The sequence below is a fragment of the Equus caballus genome, chromosome 30 (genome assembly GCF_041296265.1).
Source record: "Equus caballus isolate H_3958 breed thoroughbred chromosome 30, TB-T2T, whole genome shotgun sequence".
Taxonomy (NCBI): Eukaryota; Metazoa; Chordata; class Mammalia; order Perissodactyla; family Equidae; genus Equus; species Equus caballus.
This window is the reverse complement of record NC_091713.1, coordinates 35,927,658-35,951,850: the sequence shown is the minus strand read 5'-3', so window position 1 is coordinate 35,951,850 and position 24,193 is coordinate 35,927,658. Positions and strand designations below refer to the sequence as shown.

Here is a 24,193-nt window from a genome sequence, read left to right as displayed (position 1 = left end):
TGGACAATCTAGAAGAAATGGATAAATTCTTAGCCTCATACAACCTCACAAAATTCAACCAAGAAGAAATAGAGAATCTGAATAGACCAAACACAAGTAAAGAGATTGAAACAGTAATCAAAAACATCCCCAAAATAAAAGTCCAGGACCAGATGGTTTTTCTGGAGAATTCTACAAACATTTAAAGAAGACTTAGTGCCTATCCTTCTCAAACTATTCCAAAAAACTGAAGGAGACAGAACACTTCCTAACACATTCTATGAGACCAATATCTGCTTGATCCCAAAGCCAGACAAGAACACAAAGAAGGAAAATTACAGACCAATATCGCTAATGAACATAGATGCAAAAATCCTCAACAAAATATTGGCAAACTGAATACAGTAATATATTTAAAAGATCATATACCATGACCAGGTGGGATTTATACCAGGGACACAGGGATGGTTCAACATCTGCAAATCAATCAATGTGGTACAGCACATTAACAAAATGAAGAATAAAAAGCACATGATCATCTCAATAGCTGCAGAGAAACCATTTGACAAGATCCAACAGCCATTTATGATAAAACATTCAATAAAATGGGGATAGAAGGAAATTTCCTCAACATAATAAAGGCCATATATGACCAACCCACAGCCAATATCATACTCAACGGGGAAAAACTGAAAGCCATCCCTTTCAGAACAAGAACAAGACATGGGTGCCCACTCTTTTTTTTGTCTGTTTGTTTTTGTTTTTGTGTTTTAAAGATTTTATTTTTCCTTTTTCTCCCCAAAGCCCCCCAGTACACAGTTATATATTTTTAGTTGTGGGTCCTTCTTGTTGTGACATGTGGGATGCCCTTCAGCACGGCTTGATGAGCGGTGCCATGTCCGCACCCAGGATCCAAACCAGCAAAACCCTGGGCCACCAAAGCAGAGCATGCGTGAGCTTAACCACTCAGCCATGGGGCCAGATCCTCTCACGACTCTTATTCAAGACAGTACTCTAGGTTTTGGACAGAGCAATTAGGCAAGAAGAAATAAAAAGAATCCAAATTAGCGAGGAAGAAGTGAAACTCTTGCTGTTTGCAAATGACAGGATTTTACATATAGAAAATTCTAAAGAATCCATTGGAATACTCTTAGAAATAATCAGCAACTACAGCAAAGTTGCAGGGTACAAAATCAACTTACAAAAATCACTTGCATTTCTATACTCTAATAACGAACTAACGGAGAGAGAACTCAAGAATACAATCCCACTTACAATTGCAACAAAAAGAATAAAATATCTAGGAATAAATTTAACTAAAGAGGTGAAAGACCTATACAATGAAAACTATAAGACATTATTAAAAGAAATTGATAATGACATAAAGAGATGGAAAGACATTCCATGCACACAGACTGTAAGAGTAAACATAGCTAAAATGTCCATGCTACTGAAAGCAACATACCGATTCAATGCAATCCCAATCAAAATCCCAATGACATTCTTCATGGAAATAGAACAAAGAATCCTAAAATTCGTATGGGGCAACAAAAGACCTTGAAAATCTAAAGCAATCTTGAGAAAAAAGAACAAAGCTGGAGGTATCACAATCCGTGACTTCAAAATATACTACAAAGCATAGTAATCAAAACAGCATGGTACTGGCATAAAAACAGACACACAGATCAATGGAATAGAATTGAAAGCCCAGAAATAAATCTATGGACAGCTAATCTTTGACAAAGGAGCCAAGAACAAACAATGGAGAAAGGAAAGTCTCTTCAATAAATGGTATTGGGAAAACTGGACAGTCACATGCAGAAGAATGAAAGTAGACCATTATCTTTCACCATACACAAAAATTATCTCAAAACTGATTAAAGACTTGAGGGTAAGATGGGAAACTATAAAACTCCTAAAACAAAATAGAGGCGGTACACTCTTTGACATGGGCCTTAGCAGCATCTTTTTGAATACCATGTCTACGTGGGCAAGGGAAACAAAAGAAAAAATAAACAAATGGGACTTCATAAGACTAAAGAGCCTGTGCAAGGCAAAGGAAACCATGAACAAAATGAAAAGATAACCCACCTATATTTGCAATATCATATATCTGCAAATATATGTATTTGCAAATCATATATCTGACAAGGGGTTAATCTCTAAAATATATAAAGAACTCATACAACTCAACAACATAAAACCAAACGACCAGATCAAAAGATGGGCAGAGCACACAAACAGACATTTTTCCAAAGAAGATATACAGATGGCCAACAGGCACATGAAAAGATGTTCAACATCATTAATCATCAAGGAAATGCAAATCAAAAGTACAATGAGATATCACTTTACACCTGTTAGAATGGCTATAATTACCAAGACAAGAAACAACAAATGTTGGAGACGATGTGGAGAAATGGGAACCCTCGTACACTGCTGGTGGGAGTGCAAACTAGTGCAGCCACTATGGAAAACAGTATGGAGATGCCTCAAAAAATTAAAAATAGAAATATCATACAACTGAGCTATCCCACTACTGGGTATTTATCCAAAGAACTTGAAATAAACAATTCAAAGAGACTTACACACCCTTATGTTCATTGCACCATTATTCACAATAGCCAAGACATGGAAGCAACCCAAGTGCCCTTCAACTGATGAATGGATAAAGAAGATGTAGGGTACTTATCCATCTAATATCCAATGGAATACTACTCAGCCATAAAAAAAGACAAAATAGTCCCAATTGCAACAACATGGATGGACCTTGAGGGCATTATGCTAATAAGCAAAATAAGCCAAACAGAGAAAGACAAATACCACGTGATTTCATTCATATGTGGAACATAAACAAATACATGGACAAAGAGAACAGATTAGCGGTTACCAGAGGGGAAGGGAGTTGGGAGGTGTGCATAAGGGGTAACAGGGCACATATATATGGTGACTGACAAATACTAATGTACAACTGAGATTTCACAACTTTATAAACTATTATGACCTCAATTTAAAAAAATGTAGAAGGACTGCTCAACCAGATATGAGGATTTATAATAAGAATAGTTAAAATATGTGGAATTAACACTGCAATAACCAAACAGACCAATGGAACAAAATAGAAAGTCTAGAAAGAGGCCCTACATGTATATGGATTTTAAGTAGGTAAGAAAGGTGGCATTAAAAACAGTAAGAAAGAGGGGCTGGCCCCGTGGCCGAGCGGTTAAGTTCGCGCGCTCCGCTGCAGGCGGCCCAGTGTTTCGTTGGTTCGAATCCTGGGCGCGGACATGACACTGCTCATCAAACCACGCTGAGGCAGCATCCCACATGCCACAACTAGAAGGACCCACATCAAAGAATATACAACTATGTACCGGGGGGCTTTGGGGAGAAAAAGGAAAAAATAAAATCTTTAAAAAAAAAAAAAAAAAAAAAAACAGTAAGAAAGACAAGTTATTCAGTAAACAGAGTTGGGACAAGTGACTACCTGTGAGGAAAATAAAATAAAAACATACGTCTACTTCATATTGTACACAAAAACAAATTCTGGGCACATTAAAGATCTAAATATGAAAAGCAGTGTTTTAATATATTTGGAAAGATGCTAACGGAGAATGCATTTTATGACCTCAACGGTAAGGGAGGGTTTCTTAAAGAAGCTACAAATATAAGACAAATAAGGGGCCAGCCCCCTGGTCAAGTGGTTAAGTTCACGCGCTCCGCTGCAGCGGCCCAGGGTTTCGCTGGTTCAGATCCTGGGCGCGGACATGGCACCGCTTGTCAGGCCACGTTGAGGCGGCGTTCCACATGCCACAACTAGAAGGACCTGCAACTAAAATATACAACTGTGTACGGGGGGGATTTGGGGAGATAATGCAGCGAAAAAAAAAAGATTGGCAACAGTTGTTAGCTCAGGTGCCAATCTTGGGGGAAAAAAAATATATATATATATAAGATAAATAAGTCCTGGGGATGTAATGTACAGATGGTGACTATAGTTAATAATGCTGGATTTGAAAGTTGCTAAGAGAGTACATATGAAAAGCTCTCACGATAATAAAAAAATTTGTAACTACGTGTGGTGATGGATGTTAACTAGACATCATCATGATCACTTCACAATATATACATATATCGAATCAATGTTATACACCTGAAACCAATACAATATTATATGTCACTTATATCTCAATTTAAAAAAAGCTACAAAAAGCAAAAACCACATAGGAAAATACTGATGAATGTGGCTACTTCTGTGAAAGAAAAGATACATAAATAGAGTGAAATGAAAAGCCAAACTAGCCTTACTATCTATCTATCTATCTATCTATCTATCTATCTATCTGTCTGTCTATCTATCATCTATCTATGGAATAGGGGCCTTCAAGTCAATATGGAAAGGCATACATTCCAATGGGTAAAGGACATGAATAGGTACTTTACAGAAACAAATGAAAAATTCTTAAACTCATTGGTAATCAGAATGAAAATTAAAACAGAATAATGACAGAAATTTAACTATAATGATGATGATATTGGGAGCGCTCAGTTACTGCAGCTAGAAATGTGATTTGGTACAGCCACTTTGGAGAAGAATTTGGCAATTTCTAGAATTGCAAAGGATTACCCAGCAACATATGTACAGGAAGAAATGTAGAAAAATGTTCCCTTAGCGTAGTTTGTAATAAATATCCATCACCTGGAGACTGACTCAGTAAGTGGTAGAGGACATTGTATAATGAAACGCTATGGATCGGTGAAAATGATGATCCTGGCTCTGGATTTCTTAAGGATTCCAGAACTACAGGAATAAAAATAGCAATCTGGGAAACATAACATGGAGCAAAAAGGGTAAATTGTTTGTTAATCCTAAGAGCCTTTTTCTTTTGTAAGATAAGAATAAATTTCTGTAGCCACCTCTTCGAGAGAGGAAGTTCCTTGAAGTTATAATTAGAAATGATACTGTTACAGTATTCATGGACCCTGATCTCTTTTGATACGGGCGGTCCTGGACAGATGCCAGCACATGTGGTTATCCAATTTGCCCTATAATTTCTTGTGGCAAGCAATCACAATAAATTTTTTAATTTTAAAAGAAATTGCTAATTACTAAAACTCTACCCTGACTATGAGTATCTGGGACATACTAAAGAGTCCATGATGAAACTTTTATTTTGGGATTCTTAAGATACTTAAAAACATGCTCAAATTCGTCTTTGCCTCTCCTTTTCCTATTCTCCCACTGTAGGAAGTCCAGTCCTTAGAGTTTGAAGCTAGCAATTTTAAGAAAGGGAGGGCCTGTTAATAATCTAGGCTAAGAATCTCTGATAAATTATCAGACTCTGCTCCCAATAAAGATTGGTAAGAAGATAGGAATTCAGACACCAGATGCTTCTTCACATCGAAAAGAAAATCTGCACCATCAGCAGGTCAGCATGAAAGAGAAGGACCCTGTAATTTCAATGGTGCTTCTGACTTGGCAGGGGTAAAACTTGCAGACCCATCGCTGAAACTGGTAAGGGGAAGGCGGCCCTGGATGAAGCCACACTTGGCAATCTTGAGCGGGATGTTGGTGAGGGGCATTGCCAATCATTGAGAAGGTAACTTTCAAGAAAGATCTAGAAGGATCCGCTTTCCTCCAGGTTCCTGACTGGTCTACTTAGAAGGGGTTATCATCACCATAAATGACAAGCATTTGTATAGCGGCTTATGGTTTACATACTTAATCACTTCATCCAAAAGCAGAGGGAGCAGTGGAGAAAATCTGGACTTTGGAGTCTGACGTGTGCAACTCTCTGTTCTGCCTTCTGACTGGGTGATTTGGGGTAGTTCATTGACTTCTCTGATATCAAGAAGAGAAGAAAGACAGGAATGGCTAACCCTACTTGTCTCTTAAGGTTTAAGGTTTGCAGCGAGGACTAGAAACAACACATATAAGATGCTGTGCTCATGGAAGACAAGGACAGGTAGCTGTTATAACTGAACACGCTCATTAAGCACATATAGTTTTGAATATGAACTATATTCCAGGCTTGGTGCTAAGTGCTGGGAAAACAGAATGAAAACAGAGTGGCATTCTTGTAGGACCTACAAAACAATTATCAAATAATATGATAAGGGGATATTTGTGTATGAAGCCAAAGGAATCCAGAGGAAGCAGTGTGGGTCTGTCTGTGAAGTTGGAGGAGATCGCTCAGAGAAGGTGATCTTGAACTGAGACACGAAGGGTGAACCTCAGGAACACCCAGCAAGGCAGATACGGTGTCCACGTCTCACAGCCCAGGAAGCTGAAGCTCACAATAGACGTACACATTCTTATTAAATTGGGATCCTGCTGACATCAGCCATGCCTTCTCCAAACCCTTGTCATTGCTCTTCCAGGGGGTGGAACCCAGGACTTTGGACTCCAACGTCATACATCTCTGAACTACGAAAATACCTTAAAACACACCCGAGTTCATGATTTAATCTCCACTCCTTATTGTCCCACTCCACTCAGACCCCCGAGTTTGAAGCTAACAATATGAGAGAGGGGAGAATCTGCTAATATTTGTATTATATAATTACTATTAATAACTATGATGAACAAGGCATCATATTATTTTGTTTAAAATTTGTTAAATAAAGAACGAAGCTAATTTCTCTGAAAGATTTCAGTTCTCTAATTCCAACAACTTCCCTGGAAGGAATAAGTTAGCCAGGATTTTAGTTCCAAAAGAAATAGGCTTCTCTGAGTAAAATCTTCCATTTTGTATGTTTGAAGTCATAATTTCTATTTAGCCATTAGATTTAGGGACTAAGTATTAGTAAGTCTGAAAGAACGATTTATGACCTTTTAAGATAAAGTTGACTATATAGCATTTATAATTCTAGAACATTTGAGGAAAAAGTTGAAGAATTTCCTGGTATACACATTCTGCAGAGAGCAGGTGTCAACCCAGCCACTCCTGTTGGTCAGAATGTCATTATCTGGGGTCACACCAACCTAGGAAGAGGACTAATTGTTTATTATTTGACTTTGGCTTGATTTTGGGATTTGTGGTGGATGAAATAAAGGGAAGTGACTTGAATTTGCTTCCTCTGACATATTTCAAAATGTCAGAGGAAATAATGGTGGCGTTGGTTAGCAGATCAAAGATTTTAAACTAGGACTTGGTCCTGAATTAATACAGCAGGTATTGCTGACACGAGGAAGAACCTTTTCCATATAATCCGTACACTTACATTGGAGAGGAATTTCCTGATAAGGAGCTTTCACTTATGTGACTTTTGCTGATGTAAACACAGATGTTGTCAATAATAACAGATTGGTACCATGTGCCAGACATTGTGCTAAGTTCTTCATAATAATTATTGCATTTAACCCTCACACAACAATGCTTTAGGTTGACCATTATCATTTCAATTTTACCAATGCGGAAACAGAGGAGATTTAATTTGCCTAAAGACGCAAGTGAAACAAGAATCTGAACTCAAGCCTGCAGTCTTTGCCACTGGGGCCCAGCACCCCAGCAGTAAGGAATGAGTTATGAAGGCCTCCCCTCTCCCTCCCTTCCTACATCATGCATTATTCTTCCAGACCCAAATCATAAGACTTCCTTTCATATGTAGTACAGAGTGATGACAACAGGTCTGAAATCAGAAAACCTGGCTTGGTTCTTGGCTCCCTCAGACCCGGAGCTATGTGGCCTTGAGCACATTAGCTATAATCTCTGAATCTACTCATGATCCGTAAAATTACTGTAACTTGTAATGTTATGTTATATTTAAAGAATACTTTCTAAGGAAAAAAGTTCTACACATAAAGTAGAATGGTGGTTGCAAGGGCTGGTGGGTGGAGAGTGAGGAGTTATTGTTTAATAAGTACAGAGTTTCAATTTTGGAAGACGAAAGAAATTCTGGAGACGGATAGTGGTGATGGTTGCAAAACAATGGGAATGTGCTTAATGCCGCTGAACTGCACGCTTAAAAATGGTTAAAATGGTAAATGTCATGTTATGCATGTTTTACCACAATTAAAAAAATTTAAAAATGAAAAAGATCTGTGCCTTAAATAAAAAAGTCCTACAAAGATGATAGAAATCCTAATATAATAATTATTTTCTCTTAGGACCAATTGCAGAGAGAAAGGATTACGTCAGGTGTGCTATCAATGCTTACATATTATCAAGACAGGACAAAACGATACACAACTAGAATCTGGTCATTTCCCACAAGGGATTAAGCAGAATTGTCTAAATTGAGGCCAGCATTGTCACTCAGGTCACCCTGACCTTTGTGGATGGCACAGAGCTCTATGTACCCCCAGGGAAGATGGGAGAATACAAGTGAGAGGGATGGTGGGGGAGGCCCCTGACCCCAAAGTCCGGGGATGCCCAGGACACAGCTCACGCAGACGAGCCGTACGTAACGTTAATGAAAGGTAATGTGATTTTTCACTTTTCTGGGAAATTACTTTTACACATCACAATGGTGACAGTTTTAGATTTAGTTAAAAAGGGTGGCCAAGAAATATCTAGATCTAATTTTGAAAATAATGCAAAAGTAGTATTTCAGTAGTTATTGAAATCCAAGTCTGTGCTCTTTTCCTGTTGTGTGGAGTCCAAAAACTTCAGTTCAAATCCTGACTCTGCCTGACTATGGACAAGTCACTTAACCTCTGTCAGTCTCAACTTCCTCATCCAGAAATGAGAGGTGGCTGGACTTGGCCAGTCACAGGTTCTTTTCTATGGGAAAACTCTAGGTCGGCGTCTTTTCAGGGCTGAAGCCAAAGTTTCTATCAAAAATCGGCGTAGTTCTGGGTATGGGGGTTAAGGACAGTGTCCCCTGCTGAGGCTCCTGGAGGTGACCCCATGAACAGTTTTCCAATCTTTGCATGCCTCTGATCACTGTCAGATTTGTGTAATGTGAGCATTGAGAATGGCCTTTCCATTGACAAAATAGGATTTTTGTGAGACTAGCGCATGTGTGGACCACTCATTGGTTCAGCAGAGGTAAGGAACAGAAAGGATGAGAAGAGTAGCAATGACGACTGTGTTCGCAGTGCTGTGATGGCATGATGTGCTGGGAACTCTGCTTGGTGCACGGTGCTCTGACCCAACAGTGTCCCCAGGGTCCACGGTGAAGTTCTGCATCACACAGAGTAGCTTCCTTCTCTTGGGAAAGACTGTATGCTGCCAGTTCACACACTGCCTAGTACAACGGTTTTGCACATAGTAGGCACTCAATCTATTTTGCACAATTTAATGTTTCAAAATGATGAAAGGCCTTAACTTTCATATTTGTTCTTAGTTCCAGGCTAGAACTGGTCTGTTTGGAGTTTAACCCTCTTAACCAAACACAGCCAGAACTCAAGATTGAACTCAGTGGATTTTATCAGTAAACTAGAAAGAAGGATTAACGATGACTCAGCTGTGAGTCATGGATTGGCTTCCTTCTAGAACAGACCCAGAGGCTCCGGGTGTCTAGAGTTAACTGGTGTGCAGGATCTGAGCTGGCCAGGTTAACCAACCAACCTCTTCGGAGCCAAGACTAGGCCAGCACTTAATCCTGAGACTGTAACAGAGCGGTTGGCACTGGCGAAGCTGAGTTTAACGTCGACCAGGGCGCTTAGCTTTCTCACTTCACTTCCTCGCAGGTTATCCCCAGTTTCCAGGCCAATACAGCTCTGAAAAATCATCTGGCTAAATAGCAGTAGTTAGCAAAATGACAATATTGGTATTCACAACTAAAAAATGATAAATATTTTTAGGCATAAGCTATTCAGAAACATGCCTAAATAAATGCTATTTAGGCAATTATATTCTTGTGCCAGCAGATAACAAATGATAATCGCTTCTTCCATGGCTGTAAATACGTATTGATTAAGTTCAAACTTAGAACTCCAAAATGAATTATATCTGGTCTTGGCTAAACTGCTTTGCTCACTCAAAGGAGAAAAAAAAAAAATCCACACAACACCTATTATACTGCATTTAATTAAGACAAGCATCAACTTTATGTGCCATTATTTGCCTCTGCCAAATCTCTATGGTGTAAATATTGAACGGGGGCATTCTTGAATACTAATCAATCCTTTCTGAATTTCAAATGATTACATAAATTTTACAAAAAGCTTATTCGCCAGCGTGGCCCTCAGCTGCATATCCATCAGTGAGGCATGAGTATGAAGATACGTGTGGGTATCTGACAAGTGTCTAGCGAGTGTTTGTCTAAATTAGAATATTATATACGAAAAGGTGAACACCAACACTGCATGCCAAGTCTCAGAAGAGCCCTGGGATGGCACTTTGCTTCTCTGACTGCAAGAGGAACAATTTACCCAATGCACTTTCCAGATGTGAGGTGCATGTACCCCTCTAGGCCTGGTAGGCCAGTCCGTGAGAGTGTGTGCGTGTGTGATTGTGTAAATGTGAGTGTTTGCAGTGTGTGGTGTGTGTGAGCGTGTGTGCGGTCTCCTATTTACAGGAAGTCTCTAAGAAAGCAATTATTGTGGTCAGCCCCAGGAAGGACAACGACCAGAGAACAGGAAGATAGGCTTTTGCTGTTCGAAGACCATCTCTTCCGCAGACTCTCTGTAAGTAGAATTTTATGCCATGCAGACTGCTGTGTTCAGAACTGAATTGACGTTCAGACGCACACGGGGATGCACAGATATCATTTTTTCCTCGTTTGCCCCGCTTCTGAAGCTTTTAAGTCACTTCCAGAGGAAGGCAGTCAACGAAGCCATGGGAACAGACACCCTTTTCCCCTCCAGTTTAGCTGGAGATTCACTTTACGGCAAATGACAGGCTCGGTGCGGGTCCCCTTCCGCTTTAAAAAGTGGAGTCCATTTTGCTTTGGGCACTGCAAACACAGCGTTTAATCACTGGGATCAAATTTGTCTGTTGGATTTAGAACCTTTTATTAACCGAATTTAATGTTGGAAAAAAAGCAGAAAGGGAATTCATTTTCCCCTTTGTTCCTGTTGATTTGCGCAGAACCGTGCTTTCTTAGTCATCCGACACAACAGGGACACTTAGCCTCACGGCCAAAAACTCAAACCCAACAAGCTGTCGGGCGTCTGTGGGAGAATTGGGCAAAACATTTATCCTCTTCTATTTTGTAACCCCTTGCATTCCCTTCTCCAAAGGTGTGTCCTACAACATTTCCAGGCTACTCTAGAAGTGCTGGGGTGGAGGGGAAGGACGCAGGGATCTGAGGAAGGGCAGGGTGCAGAGTCCTCAGCACACCCCAGGCCGCGCCACGTTCCAACCAGACAGCCCATAACTGGCCACTCAGCAGGTGATCTGCAAATGGTTTCCTCCGCACAGGAGGTGGGTTTTGAAAACTCTCTTCATGATTGACGCTGCAGTGCCATGCCAATATCTGGACTCAGATTCGCAGATGTAGGACATCCTTCTCGGGGGCAGTGAACAACTGAGGAGATGGGATGAGGGGGCTGTGCATGGCAAAGTCTTTTCTTACTACAGGAAGGCACACACCAACCTCGGTGGTGGCTCCATCATAGGAGCTGACCGGGCTTGGGTCACAGGAAGCCCGTCTCCCTTTTGGCATTTTGCTCCACCAACGGCCCTGCAGGGAGCTTCGACAGTGCATCTTGGCCAGGTGCTGATATTAAGAGCCGGGAGGAGAAATGGTGTCCATAGGAATGGGAAGACAAGGGGCAGACGTCTACTTAAATGCCAAAGCAGAAGCACCGGACAAAATTCAAATCCGGAAAAAATACCAACCATATCAAAAACTAAGCCTATTGGAAAACTAAGCACTGAAAATAAACTTTCTTACCTAAAAGACTGAACTCATCCACATCTTCCAGCTAGTAAACACGGTGCCACTTTATTTACTTTAACATCACATTACACGAGCAGAGTTACGGTAGAATCCTTTAGCAAACTGGAAGGTTCTACCTGAAGACAGAGTTGACTAACTCACTCCCTCCCCATCCAGGAGCGTCACCCCCTGAGCCTTCTAGACAGCTTGGCTCTTCTTCTTCTACTTTAGGGTTTTTAATGCCAATGGCCACCAAAGGGAAAGAGTATGACCATCAAGTGACTTTTGTTAATTTTCTCCCTGTAACATCACGAAGAGCTCAAATTGATGATGCCAACCTCTCTAATATTTATCCATAGGGTCAATTTTCTAGGCTCCCTTTCTTCAAATTTTATGCTTATATTTTTTGACTAATTTTTCCAGTTTCCATTACTTTTTTTTTAACCTAAAAAATTATAAAGAAAAGCATTCTTTCATTCATGGATGCAATAAATATTTATTACAGACCTACTCTATGTCAGGTAGTATTCTAGGAGCAAACCAGATATACTTCCTGTGTTCCTGGGTCTTGTAGTTTATTAATATGGTGAAAGGCCTTGGCTTCACTGAGACACCAGAACAACCACAGAGGCCCTCTTTGCTTAGGGAAAGTCTTGGATAGTTTAAAGTAGTCACCACAGACAAGGAGAAAAATGCTCTGCTCTGTCTTAGAGTTACTTCCTTTTCTCCTTGCAAATTATGATTTTTTTATTGTGAAGAAGATTGGCCCTGAGCTAACATTCATTGCCAATCTTCCTCTTTTGCTTGAGGAAGATTGTCCCTGAGCTAATACCTGTGCCAATCTTCCTCTATTTTGTATATGGGACGCCATCACAGCATGGCTTCATGAGCCGTGTGTACATCTGCACCCTGGATCCGAAGTGGTGAACCCCAGGCTGCCAAAGCAGAGCATGTGAACTCAACCACTACGCCCCTGGGCCAGCCCACAAATTATGATTTTAAAGGTCTTTTAAGACCTGAAGGTGTTATCCATCCATTTTCAAAACCCTTTCCAATTGTGGATTAAGTCACGCAAATACTGTTTTATTCTGGGACATTTCAGCCATTGTTTGGATGGTCATTTATATTTAAGATACTGTGCTTCACACTCTTTAAGATGAAGAGGGGTGGTCTGACCCTACAGAATGCATGAACTGAACCTGGGGATGAAGTAAAGCCTCCTCAGCCAGCTTTGTTCTTGAACTATGCCCTTTGCGCACTCAGTGCTTCTCCACAGAGGGGGCTCAGGTGGCAGTTTGATGGGGGCATCTAACAGGCAGTAGCTTCCTTAGTTGGGTCATTCTCCAAGGCAACCACAACCCACCTTCTCTGGGGCGTTTGCCTCTGTGTGGATGAATCTTCCTTGGAATTTCCTATGGTGCAATCAAACACCACATTTAAAATTTGGAAATTTGGGGCGAAGCAAAGAGCTGCCATGATGAATAAAGATATGATTTTCTCCATCCATGTTTCTGTATGCAGGATTCCGTCAATGCCAATGGGGAGCCACACAACACCCTCAACAGTTAGTTCACAGGGATTGAAAGCCTCCGGTCTTGCATTTGCTTGGAACAGACACCCATTTATCACCTGGTTTTAGCCATTAATATTCTTTCTAATCTTTCTGCAAGTCAGCGTTCCCAATGAGCTTATAAACGAACATCTCCTCTCATCAACTGGGAGAATGCAAACTGATAAAAGAAACAATTTAATTTTGAGGAGATATTTGTTCGAAATTCCTTTGGAGAAACTAGTCTCAGGAAATGAACCAGCACTTGCGAGGTGACTTTCGGCTAAACTATCTCCTATGACATATCACAAACTACTTCGATAAAGGCTTCGTTTTGAGTTTGAAACTAAGTCAGTTTGTTTATGCATCTAGTTCATGAGTAACAATTTGTAACTCCCTCCTGTGTATGAGCAATGTGCTAGAGACGTGAGACGCAGAGGAAAATAAAGGACAGTTTCTAACCCTAATTGAGACTCAGACCGGAACACTGAATTCCACTGCACAGCAGCACTCACAGAACAGGACAGCATCTTCCACCTGTTTCAGTGGACTTACAGAGCCTAAACATAAAGAGACTCGAGGCAAATATGAGCTACTTTTTAAGTTGGAGAAATCCACTCAAAGAGAATAACAAATTTCTTTAACTCAGCTGAATATAAAGAAGCACTTTCGGAAATATTGGCTGGCCAGAGAAGAGAATAATGTACAACAAGTCAAGGGCATTCATTAGGGGAAATAGGAGGCAATATGCCTTTAGTACTTTCTCTTGCCGCCTGGGATATACAAGAGGCCAGCAGCATCCAGCCATTGAGTCTCCAGGCTAAGAAAATCCAAAGGCCAGAGTAACCTGCTCGTTGGCACACTCTGCTTACTTGTTGCTCTGAGCACTTAAGCCACATTAAAGTTCCTGATGAGCTTGGATGTGTAATGACATTATTCAGGATGCTGCAGTTGAAAACCAGGAGACTGCCTCCCAGTTCTGCGTTCGTTTTCAGGAGATAGTTTATGGGACATCTGCTCGTCTTTGGAACGCACGCCGTGAGGACAGTATTGGAGCGTGGTGATCCTACGCACTTCTCCCTCTGTGAGATTTCTGTTTGCATTGGTTGGGGACAGACAGCAAATTCCCTTTCATGAGTCACTCTGATTTCTTTTTAGAAGAAGGTGAGAGTGCAAACCAATAAATAAACATTAAAAATTTTACTTTGGCCTCTCTTGGGTCATCAATTTTAACTGGCCAACTTAGAATATCTCCTTTTCTGCCAAGTTATCAATGGGCTCAAATTATGTTATCTCATAGTTGGGCAAAAAAAATTTAAAAAAAAAAAGGTAATTTAACAGGATTCGAAGAAAGCATTACAACTGGCAGAATCCACGCCTCCAGAGTCTATTATATCACGCAGACAAATGCCCTGAGAAAGGGGGCGCCTTTTACTTTTATTTCTGTTTTCGACCAGATTAACTAATTAATGTCTGCTCATCGATGCGATTGGAGGAGGAGAAGATTCAGGCAGCAGATGGGAAGAATCTTCGCCGATGCTACTTTTTATTTCAGCCGTGTCATTAGCTTTTCATAGAATACGGAGTCAGCTTTGGTGAAGAACGACTTTTAGGAGGAGAATGGTTGCTGCTGGAACTTGCCTTGACTCAACTGATCAGCCACCGCTCCTGTGGATTTTTCTATTCTGACTAAAGCACCAGAAACCTGAGACTCATCCTAGACTCGTCCCTCTCCACCTCCTTCACACCTGTGATGTGCATCCTGTAACTTGTTCATCTCCCTCATCTAGTTTATCCCCATGGGGCATGAAAATCACCCCTGAACACAGTTTCCAGCCCTGCTGCTCTCTAGGCAACTTTCCACATCGCTAGCGGAAAGGCAGATCAACTTACGTTACCCACCTCACCACCCTTCAAAGGAACCTGCTGTCCTTCCTAAGTGCCTGCAGAATGAAGACCGTGGCACCTACGCTTCTTTACTGCCACATCCCCAGAGCGCACCTCAGTGCCTGACACACAGGAGGCGCTCAGCAGGTCTCTGTTGGATGAGTCTGAGGCCTTCCATGACCAGGCTGTTGCCTACCTCTCCAACTATCTCTGCTGCTCCCTCAAGCCATACTCCTCTACTAACAATTCCCTGAACTCGTCTTGCTCTTTCTTGCCTTCATGCTTGGGTGCCAGCCATTCTTTTGGCTTAGCATGCTGCACCTGCTTACATTCACGCCCTACTTCCTCTCACCAAACCTGTCTAGAAAACACTGCTTCATCTCCCACCAAAAGAATGCTGCTGCAGCCCTCCCTCCACCCAGCCTCTAATCCGTACAGCAAGTCCTCTTTTCTCTCCAGAATCAGAGAGGCCCAAGGTTGGGCTGGGCTCAGAATGTAACGCGTTTCAGACTCGGGTGGCTCAAGGCTTATGAGGGTTTGGGACAGCAAGTACTGGCTCTAGACTTTCTTTTTTCTAGACTTTCTAGACTTTTGGGCTCCGCTTTCAAGGGTGGCCCTGGTATGATGTCATTCTCATCATGGGTAAAAGAGGTGTTTGAGGGCTGGCCTGAGTACATAAAGGTTAACTATCCATATACTTCGAAAAGTTGTCCCCAAATGATTGATTATTTATTGTTTCTACGGGGCGGGGTGGGGGGGGAAGGATTCCATTCATAAGTTGGAAACGATCTGAACTTTACTGTCAGCTACATTTTTCCTGGCTTCTTTAAAAATAAACTCTTGGCCCAAACTCTATTTACCTCTGATGTGAAACAACAAACAGGCATAGTGTTAAGAGACATTCGGCTCGTCATTCACTGGTGCCCAGGCTCCTGAAACAGTCACCACACTCACTAAACAAGAGAGTATGTGGGTGAGGTTCCGGTAAATACTAAGCCCAATCGTTCAGGAAGATAATTTGTGAGGTTCATAGGTTGAAAGCACTTCAGGATCCCGCCTCCCCCCGCCCCCCGCCCTTATCTACTCTTCCATAGTATTGGCAGAAAACATAATAATTTTGAAAAATGATGAAGGAAAGATAAAAGTGATGAAAATTAAACATGGCTCACGGTTAATTTCTGCATCTTCAAATGTAATACAGTTATTCAACTAATTTAAAATACCATTGAAGTGAGATGACGCTTCGTAAATATTTTATTGCTAAGATGCTCTCAGATTTCTTACACATATATTACCGCATTTTCCATTTAATTACTCATCAAATGTTCTAGTTGAAAAGACTAAGATCTTGCCACGAACCAGAATAATTGGTGAGATTACAGCAAGCAGGCTCATTCTATCTTCCTCTGGATTTCCTGAAAACTATTCTTGGGTAAAAGCTGGAGACTTATTTGAATAGAACTTTCTTATTTATTGTGGTTAATGCAGAAACCACACAGGATCCAGTCCTGGTATTGGGAACCTTTGAACACCACATCTATGAAATTCTGTTGTCTTTTCAAATTTTGAGTAACATTTCTTTTTGCTATATTTATCACATTTTCCAAAATATGAAAATGTTCTTTTTCTTTTAAATGTTGACTACATGTGAAAAATTAACCCTGGTTCTATTGCTTCAAACTGTCCCTTTATTAGCAACAGTTGTGTGGTGCTGTCAAGAAGAATTTTAGAACGAAAGTACCAAATTTGGAGAGTAGACACATATGCTTTGCTTTGGAGTTTGTTTTATTGTTTTATTTCTTAGGCTATGAATTCACAACTATCTTATAACTGAAGGCTAAAGAAAAAACATATGTTGGTAAATCTGATTTCTGCACTTTTTTTCATCCAAGGGAAGTTGCCTCCCTCAGCTGTCTGCCAATAAGTAATAAATGCACTTGGCAAAAAGTTTATTTAAGTTGGCTTTATTAAGCCAACAAAATACAGAAATCAAGTATGGGACAGGCAGAAAAATCTGTTCCTTTGAAGTCAATAAAAATCCATCTCCTTAATCCCTTTTTTATTCCAAGCAGTGGTGATTTTTCTCAACTGACTCACTGAGAACCTTGATTCGGCTAATCTGTCTTGCTTAGTTATCTTTCTTCTCCAAAGCTTTCCTAAAGAAGCATCCTCGCCCCTTGACAACCGTCATCTTTTATACTTGCATGGGGTGCATGTGGTTATAAACATTCTCTAGTTAATCCTGATAGATTTAAGAAACAGGTTTTTAATTACTATCCATATTTTACAAGAATAAAAACAGCAGTAGCAACAAGCTGAAATAAAAGGCACATCGACACGATCAACAGCAGAGAGATGGCTAAAATTTGATACTATCCGTCTTTGCTAAGCTGTCTCCATTAAATCTTCTGTCACAGCTCTCTATCAGTGCTGCCTACTCATTAGGGCCATTAGGGGAGAAAATTCAGGACTCCAGTCTCATAACTCCTTTTCCACATCCCAACTTATCCACTAAAGGGCTATGAATCATGCAGAAATGTAGACACACAAATATATTCACGGTGGAAGATTTCACGATTTGAAAAGACAGGTGTTATCTTGGTAGAATGAAACACATTTGAGGTCCCCACACTGAGAGCTGGGCATCATTTAGCAACCTCTGGTCGTACGTAGTATGAGAAAAGGATTCCTTACCTAAACTAAAGAGCACCAAGAATTTCAGACACACAAACTCTCGTTGATCAAACTGCAGAGAACGAAGCTTTGCCACTAACTCCTGTGCATGACTCATGAGATTGTTGAGGGTGGCCCCAGCCTGGGAGGCAATGATGGAATAGTCCACCTGCAACACAGAATCACAGTTTTAATGACTCCCAGAATCAGAAATACACATTTCCCTTGAGACTCTTAGGAACTGTGAGTAAAAACAGATTGCAGTAGGGGTTGATAACAGAGCGACCTTTTCCCAAGAAAATAGTTTGAGACACAGTCTGTTACTATAAAACGTATAATGATTCTGAGAAATCTAATCATCTTGATAAGTTTTGTAGGCAATAGGTTTTGACCACCTAAATTTTACCGGTATATATATATATATATATTTTTCTATTGTGAAATTATATTAGCACGTAAGATTAAAATTTTTTAACTCTCATGAATAAATTGAAAGAAAAATAAACTGTCCACAAAAAGTGAATCCAGGACAGCATCTGTGTGTACAGTGATATTAACTAGTAGGAGAGAAAAATAAAGGCAGTGATGTGTTTCTATTTTTAAAAGGCTACATTTTAAAGTAATCATCGTTCAAGATTGCACGCTTGTGGAGGGCGAAAAAATCACATATAGATTATTCTTCAGTTTGCTGCTGCCTAAAAAAACTATGACAGACGACTACTAACTGTTTTCATATGATAATACATTTCTCTCTAAAGACAGCAATGATCTTATTTCTAAGAAGAATAATTTGATTTGGAAAACAAAAGAGGCTTATTTCCTTCTTCATTAAACAAAAGGTGCTGTGATGACCAATCTTAGATTATTCATGGGGGCATAAAAAGTCACATTTATAATAATAAGTTAAGACGTCGGGATGGCCGTCATAGCACTGGCTCGGCTTTGCTGCTGCGATTACAGCATAATGGGAAAGCCCAGTTGGTACCCGATGCTCCATCCCTTTTCTGCTGGAGAGCTCTCAGGCAACCAGCTACTCTTTTAGGTGCATTTAATATTTGCTGCAGCAGCAAATTTGTCTGGGAGGCAAGTCCTCATCTGCCACTCACCCGGAGCGGACTGTATTAAATTTTTATATTTATTGACATTTCATTACCATAATTGACTGCACTTGCTTCTCTAGGAGAAGGCACCGGGCTGCCTCCTAAACAGGAGAACTGGTCCCTGGAGTGGAATTTGCAATTAAAAACAAGGCAGAATGGATTTTTTTTTTTTATTGTGTAAATATGATGAGTTGAATTTTCAGCTTTAACTAGAGAATACTGGGTGTACAGAAACCTTTTTCCAGAGTGAGAAAAATTATGAGTCAGTGGAAAGATGACCTGCAAAGGTGTCAATCAGTTTGTACAGAGTCAACTATGCATGAAAAAGCCACAGTTAACGTGGGTTCTAGGACAGCTTTCCCCGCAAGCCCACCACTGTCCTACCTGCTTTGTCCAGGTGCTGCCATTTGTCCACTAAATTTAAACATAAAGTATCCTAAGAGCTCCTTTGGTTTCTGTTTCAGAAGGGGTGAAAGAATGAGCCAGGACACAGGCAGCTGAAGCCGAGAGGACAAGCAGAGGGACAACCGCAGAGCACGATGTGACGTTGCCTGGCACACACAGCGATGTCAAACTATCATTTCACCGGTTCTCTTACAAGAGAATTTCCCATCCAAGGAAGCTCTCCGACCTAGAAGTGGTGCCCATGCTCTAAATTCCTTAAAAACCTGTACATGGTCTGACTGTTCCAGATAATAACAATGTAAATCCTTCAGAGACAAATGGGACAGGTGAGTGGATGACCAGGGCCACAGAGGTGGAAGAAACCTGGGAGAAGACAGGAGATGGGGGCCAAGATCACCACTTACGAAGCAGTACCTTGGCAAGTCATACGAGGCCTCCACCCCTTGGTGTCCTGATCTTTAAATAAGGCAGTTAAGCTATATCATAATAAGGTGCCTCCCACTTCTGTGATTATCAGGAAATGAGAGTAGTTGGGACAATACTACCAAGTTAAGCTTGGCATCAACTGCTGGATGCCCTGCACCGGTAGGTTGGTATGTCCACAGCACATTGTAATAAAAACCAGGAAGGCGTACTAAAATCAACCACAAATATGAAGGTATTAATCCATTTTTTAAATTATTAAGACAGAGTCAGCTCAATTTTGGTATCTGTGCAGTTCTAACAGGTATGCAGTAAGTTCAAATACTAGAACGTCATATTTGAAAACATAGCACATTGTAACTGAAAAGAATCTGAATTATATTATGTTTTCGTGTGCGAGGAAGATTAGCCCTGAGTTAACATCTGTTGCCAATCTTCCTGTTTTTGCTTGAGGAAGATTGTTGCTGAGCTAACATCTGTGCCAATCTTCCTCTGTTTTATGTGGTATGCCACCACAGCACGGCCTGACGAGTGGTGCCAAGTCTGCGCCCAGGATCCGAACCTGTGAACCCTGGGTCGCGAAAGTGGAGTGTATGAACTTCACAACTATGCCACTGGCCTGGCCGCCTAAATAACTTTTTTAAAGATGGGTTCATTAAAATCTGATGCATGTACTTCTAACAGGTGTGTAATAATAAGTTCAACTATTAGAACGGCACACTTGCAAACGTAGTTCACCATAACTGAGAGGAGCTGAAAAGTGTTTCATAGGATTCTGTATTCAGTGAGATGGATTCCAGGAAATCAATTGGCATACCAACAACTTTATGGCTGCACATTTATTTACATGCTAATTTGAAAGCTCAAACATGTTTATTAAATGGGGGCTCCGACAACATTTCCTTCAAGGATAATTTATCAAATCGCACGGCTCTGAAGGAGGATGTGTGATTTATTCCTGCAACACCGCACAGACCTGCAACTTCCTGACGTTTTATTACAAACATAATTATATTTTCATTGTTGAATGCAGAGTTTGCGCTCATTTCAGGAGCAGCTGGCCTTGTCTTTTATGTACTTAGTAAAATTAATTTATTGCTCTCTTACATGTAATCTTTGTGCCATTAAATTCAAGGCAGATACTGAAGAAATCCTATAAGCTGATGTCCCCTTTGGATAAATTTCACTCATCATGAAGGTAGAAACACTCTTAGCTAAATTGCTTTTAGTTCTAATAGCTGAAATTTTTGATGACTTGTATATTGTAAGGTGCCTGTCATTTTAATACGATACCCAATAATAGAAGATAATGAATAAGTTGCCAGTGGATCTTTTCCCTCAGGATGACGTTACAGGGGCAGTTAATTAGCTACAATATGCAAATACTATAAGAGATTTCACTTCAAAGTACTCTATTGTTATTTTTTATATATATATACACACACACACACACACACACACACACACACACAAATACATATGTTTCATGTGTGCGTATTTTTAAAATACTGGATAGAACTGAATTCTTGCCGTAATTTTAAGATGCTAAATATACAGAACTGTTTTGACAATGCTTAATATTACTGATAATCATTATTTCCTTTTTGTTTAATTACATACTTATACAGATGCCTGATTAAAGGACGTAATTAAAACACAATGGCTAACTTCAGCGTTAAGTAAGAAATTGGGTGTAAACAAAGAATCATCATTTGAATAGTAGGCGTTGGCGCCCCAGGCTGCTCTTTGCAGCGGGGACTGTCTCAATTATTCTAGATCCCAATGAACTATGAGGGGACTCGATTCTGCTCACGTTTCTTGAGCCAACCCAATGTGCAAGGCCCCGAGCTAGCCAGTGGGTTTAAGGGGAAAGTTGTACTATTTTATCTAACTTTATTTCTCTCTTCTCACTCCAAGGAGCAGTTGCCTGGGAATCCGCCCATTTTTAAAAATTCAGTGTAGTCTTTTTCTTCCTCCTCTGCTGTAATAAATTCACATTATTTACCATGAGCTGCATTCAGTAGGAAAAAGCCAGAACACTGGGCCAAGGAGCCCCCAGGGCCTTGCATTTCATGGCTTGCCCAGTAGAGCTGCCATAAAGCATCACGTGGGCACCACACGCATGCTTCGAGGTGACACAAAATTGCTGTGTGGGATCCCCTTTGTGTCAGGACTGCGACCCTGATATTACAGACTGAGGTGTATTTAATATTATGATATACTAATTTTAAAATACTTAAAATAAACATTTTCATTTCCTCTAGAAAGAATCATCATGGGGCAATTGAGAAAATTCCATAAGCAAATCTGGAAATTTATAATGAATGATTCGGGAGTACTGTATTTCTTCCGGTTGAGGTTGGAAAAGGTAGTGGGGTTCAGGTAAGGTTTTATCCAGCCGTTCCCTCACTATTACTCCTCTAACCCTGGGAGGACTGAAGCACTGGTGTTGGCCTCAACCAGCGAAGGAGCGTTCGGTGGAACACGCTCTCTTTGGGGACAAGGCACTTCCATCTAGAAGCTGAATCATCACCTGAGCAGCTTCGAATGCCCATCTGATTCCCTCGAACTTCCTCCTCCAAACCTTCTTCACACCTTACCTGAACCTGTGTCCCAGGGCCTACCTGTGCAAGTGCGCTGTGCCAAGCACCACGCAAAGGACAGTCATTATGGTCATCCATTAGGTGGGAGAATGACGTCTCTGATCGCTAGTGGGGGCAGGACTGTGTCTAATTTTTTCCCCTCATGTCTTTGATTTCCCTACACTTATCAGATCTTCAGAAATATTTTCAAACTAAATAAATAAAGTTATTCCTCTCCTGTAGGTGAATGTTATGCCCCCTGTAGGGGAATTTTGCATGGCTTTTTGAAATAATGCCGTTTAATTTTTTCCCTGTGATATCACCATGATGCTTGATACAATGCATCACGGAAATAGACTCTCATCACAGTTTCAAGTTCACAGTCCGCACAAATCCATGGTAGTAGGTCAACATGTCTCTGTGGCAGATGAATTAATTCTTTTATTTAGAAAAGTAAGAAAAATTCTCCTTTAAGATACATTTTTCCCAAAGACGGGAAGAGAACACAACAAAAAGTTGAGTTGATTTAAGGTGGTGGCATTCTAAGTGATTTTTTCTGTTTTCTAGCTTTTCCTTACCACTGAAATAATTTTATAACAGTACGTAATCATCACATTAAAGTCGCTTCTGTATAATTTAAATTTACTTTTACAATGTGTTTACAATGCCATACCAAAAAATGAAACAACAACTTCTTTTGTAAAGGTATGCTTTTTTTGGGGTGAGGAAGATTGACCCTGAGCTAACGTCTGTTGCCAAACTTCCTCTTTTTTTTTTCTCCCCAAAGCCCCAGTATATAGTTGTATATCCTACTTGTAAGTCACTCTAGTTCTCATCAGCATGGCTTGATGAGTGGTGTGCAGGTCCACATCTGGGATCTGAACTCATGAACCCCAGGCTGCCAAAGTGGAGCTCGTGATTGTGTGATTTAACCACTGGGCCATGGAGCTAGCCCCCAAAAACGTTTACATATAAAAGCTCAATGAGAGAGAAATGAATTTATTTTGTTTGGAAGTTCCATAGAGGCTGTCATGCACTGAAATTACCCACGAAGGTCAAATTAAGAGTCTTCAATGAAAGAAGCTTGTAGAAGCCGTGAGTTCCACAGAAGAGCAGAACAGCTAACCAAGAACACAGACTTTGGCGCCAGGCTGCCTAGATCCAACTGTCCTGGCACTTACTAGTTGTGTTTTGACCTTGAATCAACTACTTCACCTGTCTGCCTCAGTGCCCACGTGCAAAACGAGGACCATAATAACAATAGTACCTTCTTCATAGGGTTGTTGACTCCTAAATGGCAGCTTCATGTCAGCTCAGTTTTGATGACTTCTAATTTTCTTGTCGGCACTTTATAGAACTATTTCCTGTAGTTTTTATTTCTTTTTCTTTCTCTTTTAGTCCTTGTCCATACCCATAAATACTTTACCATGAACATCATATCCATGCATAGACGTTTTGGTCCCTGGCTTTTAAAATTATGCTAAGCATTTGCAGGTTTCACTAATATCACTTTTAATGACCAAAGGGACAAACAAATTATAACAGTGAATCAACTGAGTGAAAAATTAAATCTGTTTTTCCAATCACTATATTCATCGCCACAACTCCCCAGCAGTGTTCTTGTTTACTCGTGGGCAGGGCTGTCTCCCTGGCTGTCCAGGATGCACTGGGTTCTATCTCCTGTAATTCTTACTGCAATACTCTGGGGTTGATTGCATTATACTCCCCACAGGACAGGCGAGGACACTGCAGCTTGAACGGTAAAGGGACATGCTTAAGGTGACACAGCTAGTGAGTTTTGGAATGAGGACTCAAACCACAGG

General features: G+C 40.6%; 1 protein-coding gene across 7 annotated transcripts in view; it reads right to left on the bottom strand.

The window, feature by feature from the left end:
* Nucleotides 1-24,193, bottom strand: part of NR5A2 (nuclear receptor subfamily 5 group A member 2) — a 132,052-nt gene that overhangs the window by 37,365 nt on the left and 70,494 nt on the right. For all 7 annotated transcript variants that reach the window (NM_001081795.2, XM_070255553.1, XM_023632397.2 and 4 more), the window contains exon 6: nucleotides 17,882-18,029. In NM_001081795.2, coding sequence (NP_001075264.1) covers nucleotides 17,882-18,029 — 148 coding nt within the window. The remainder of the gene's footprint in view (nucleotides 1-17,881; nucleotides 18,030-24,193) is intronic.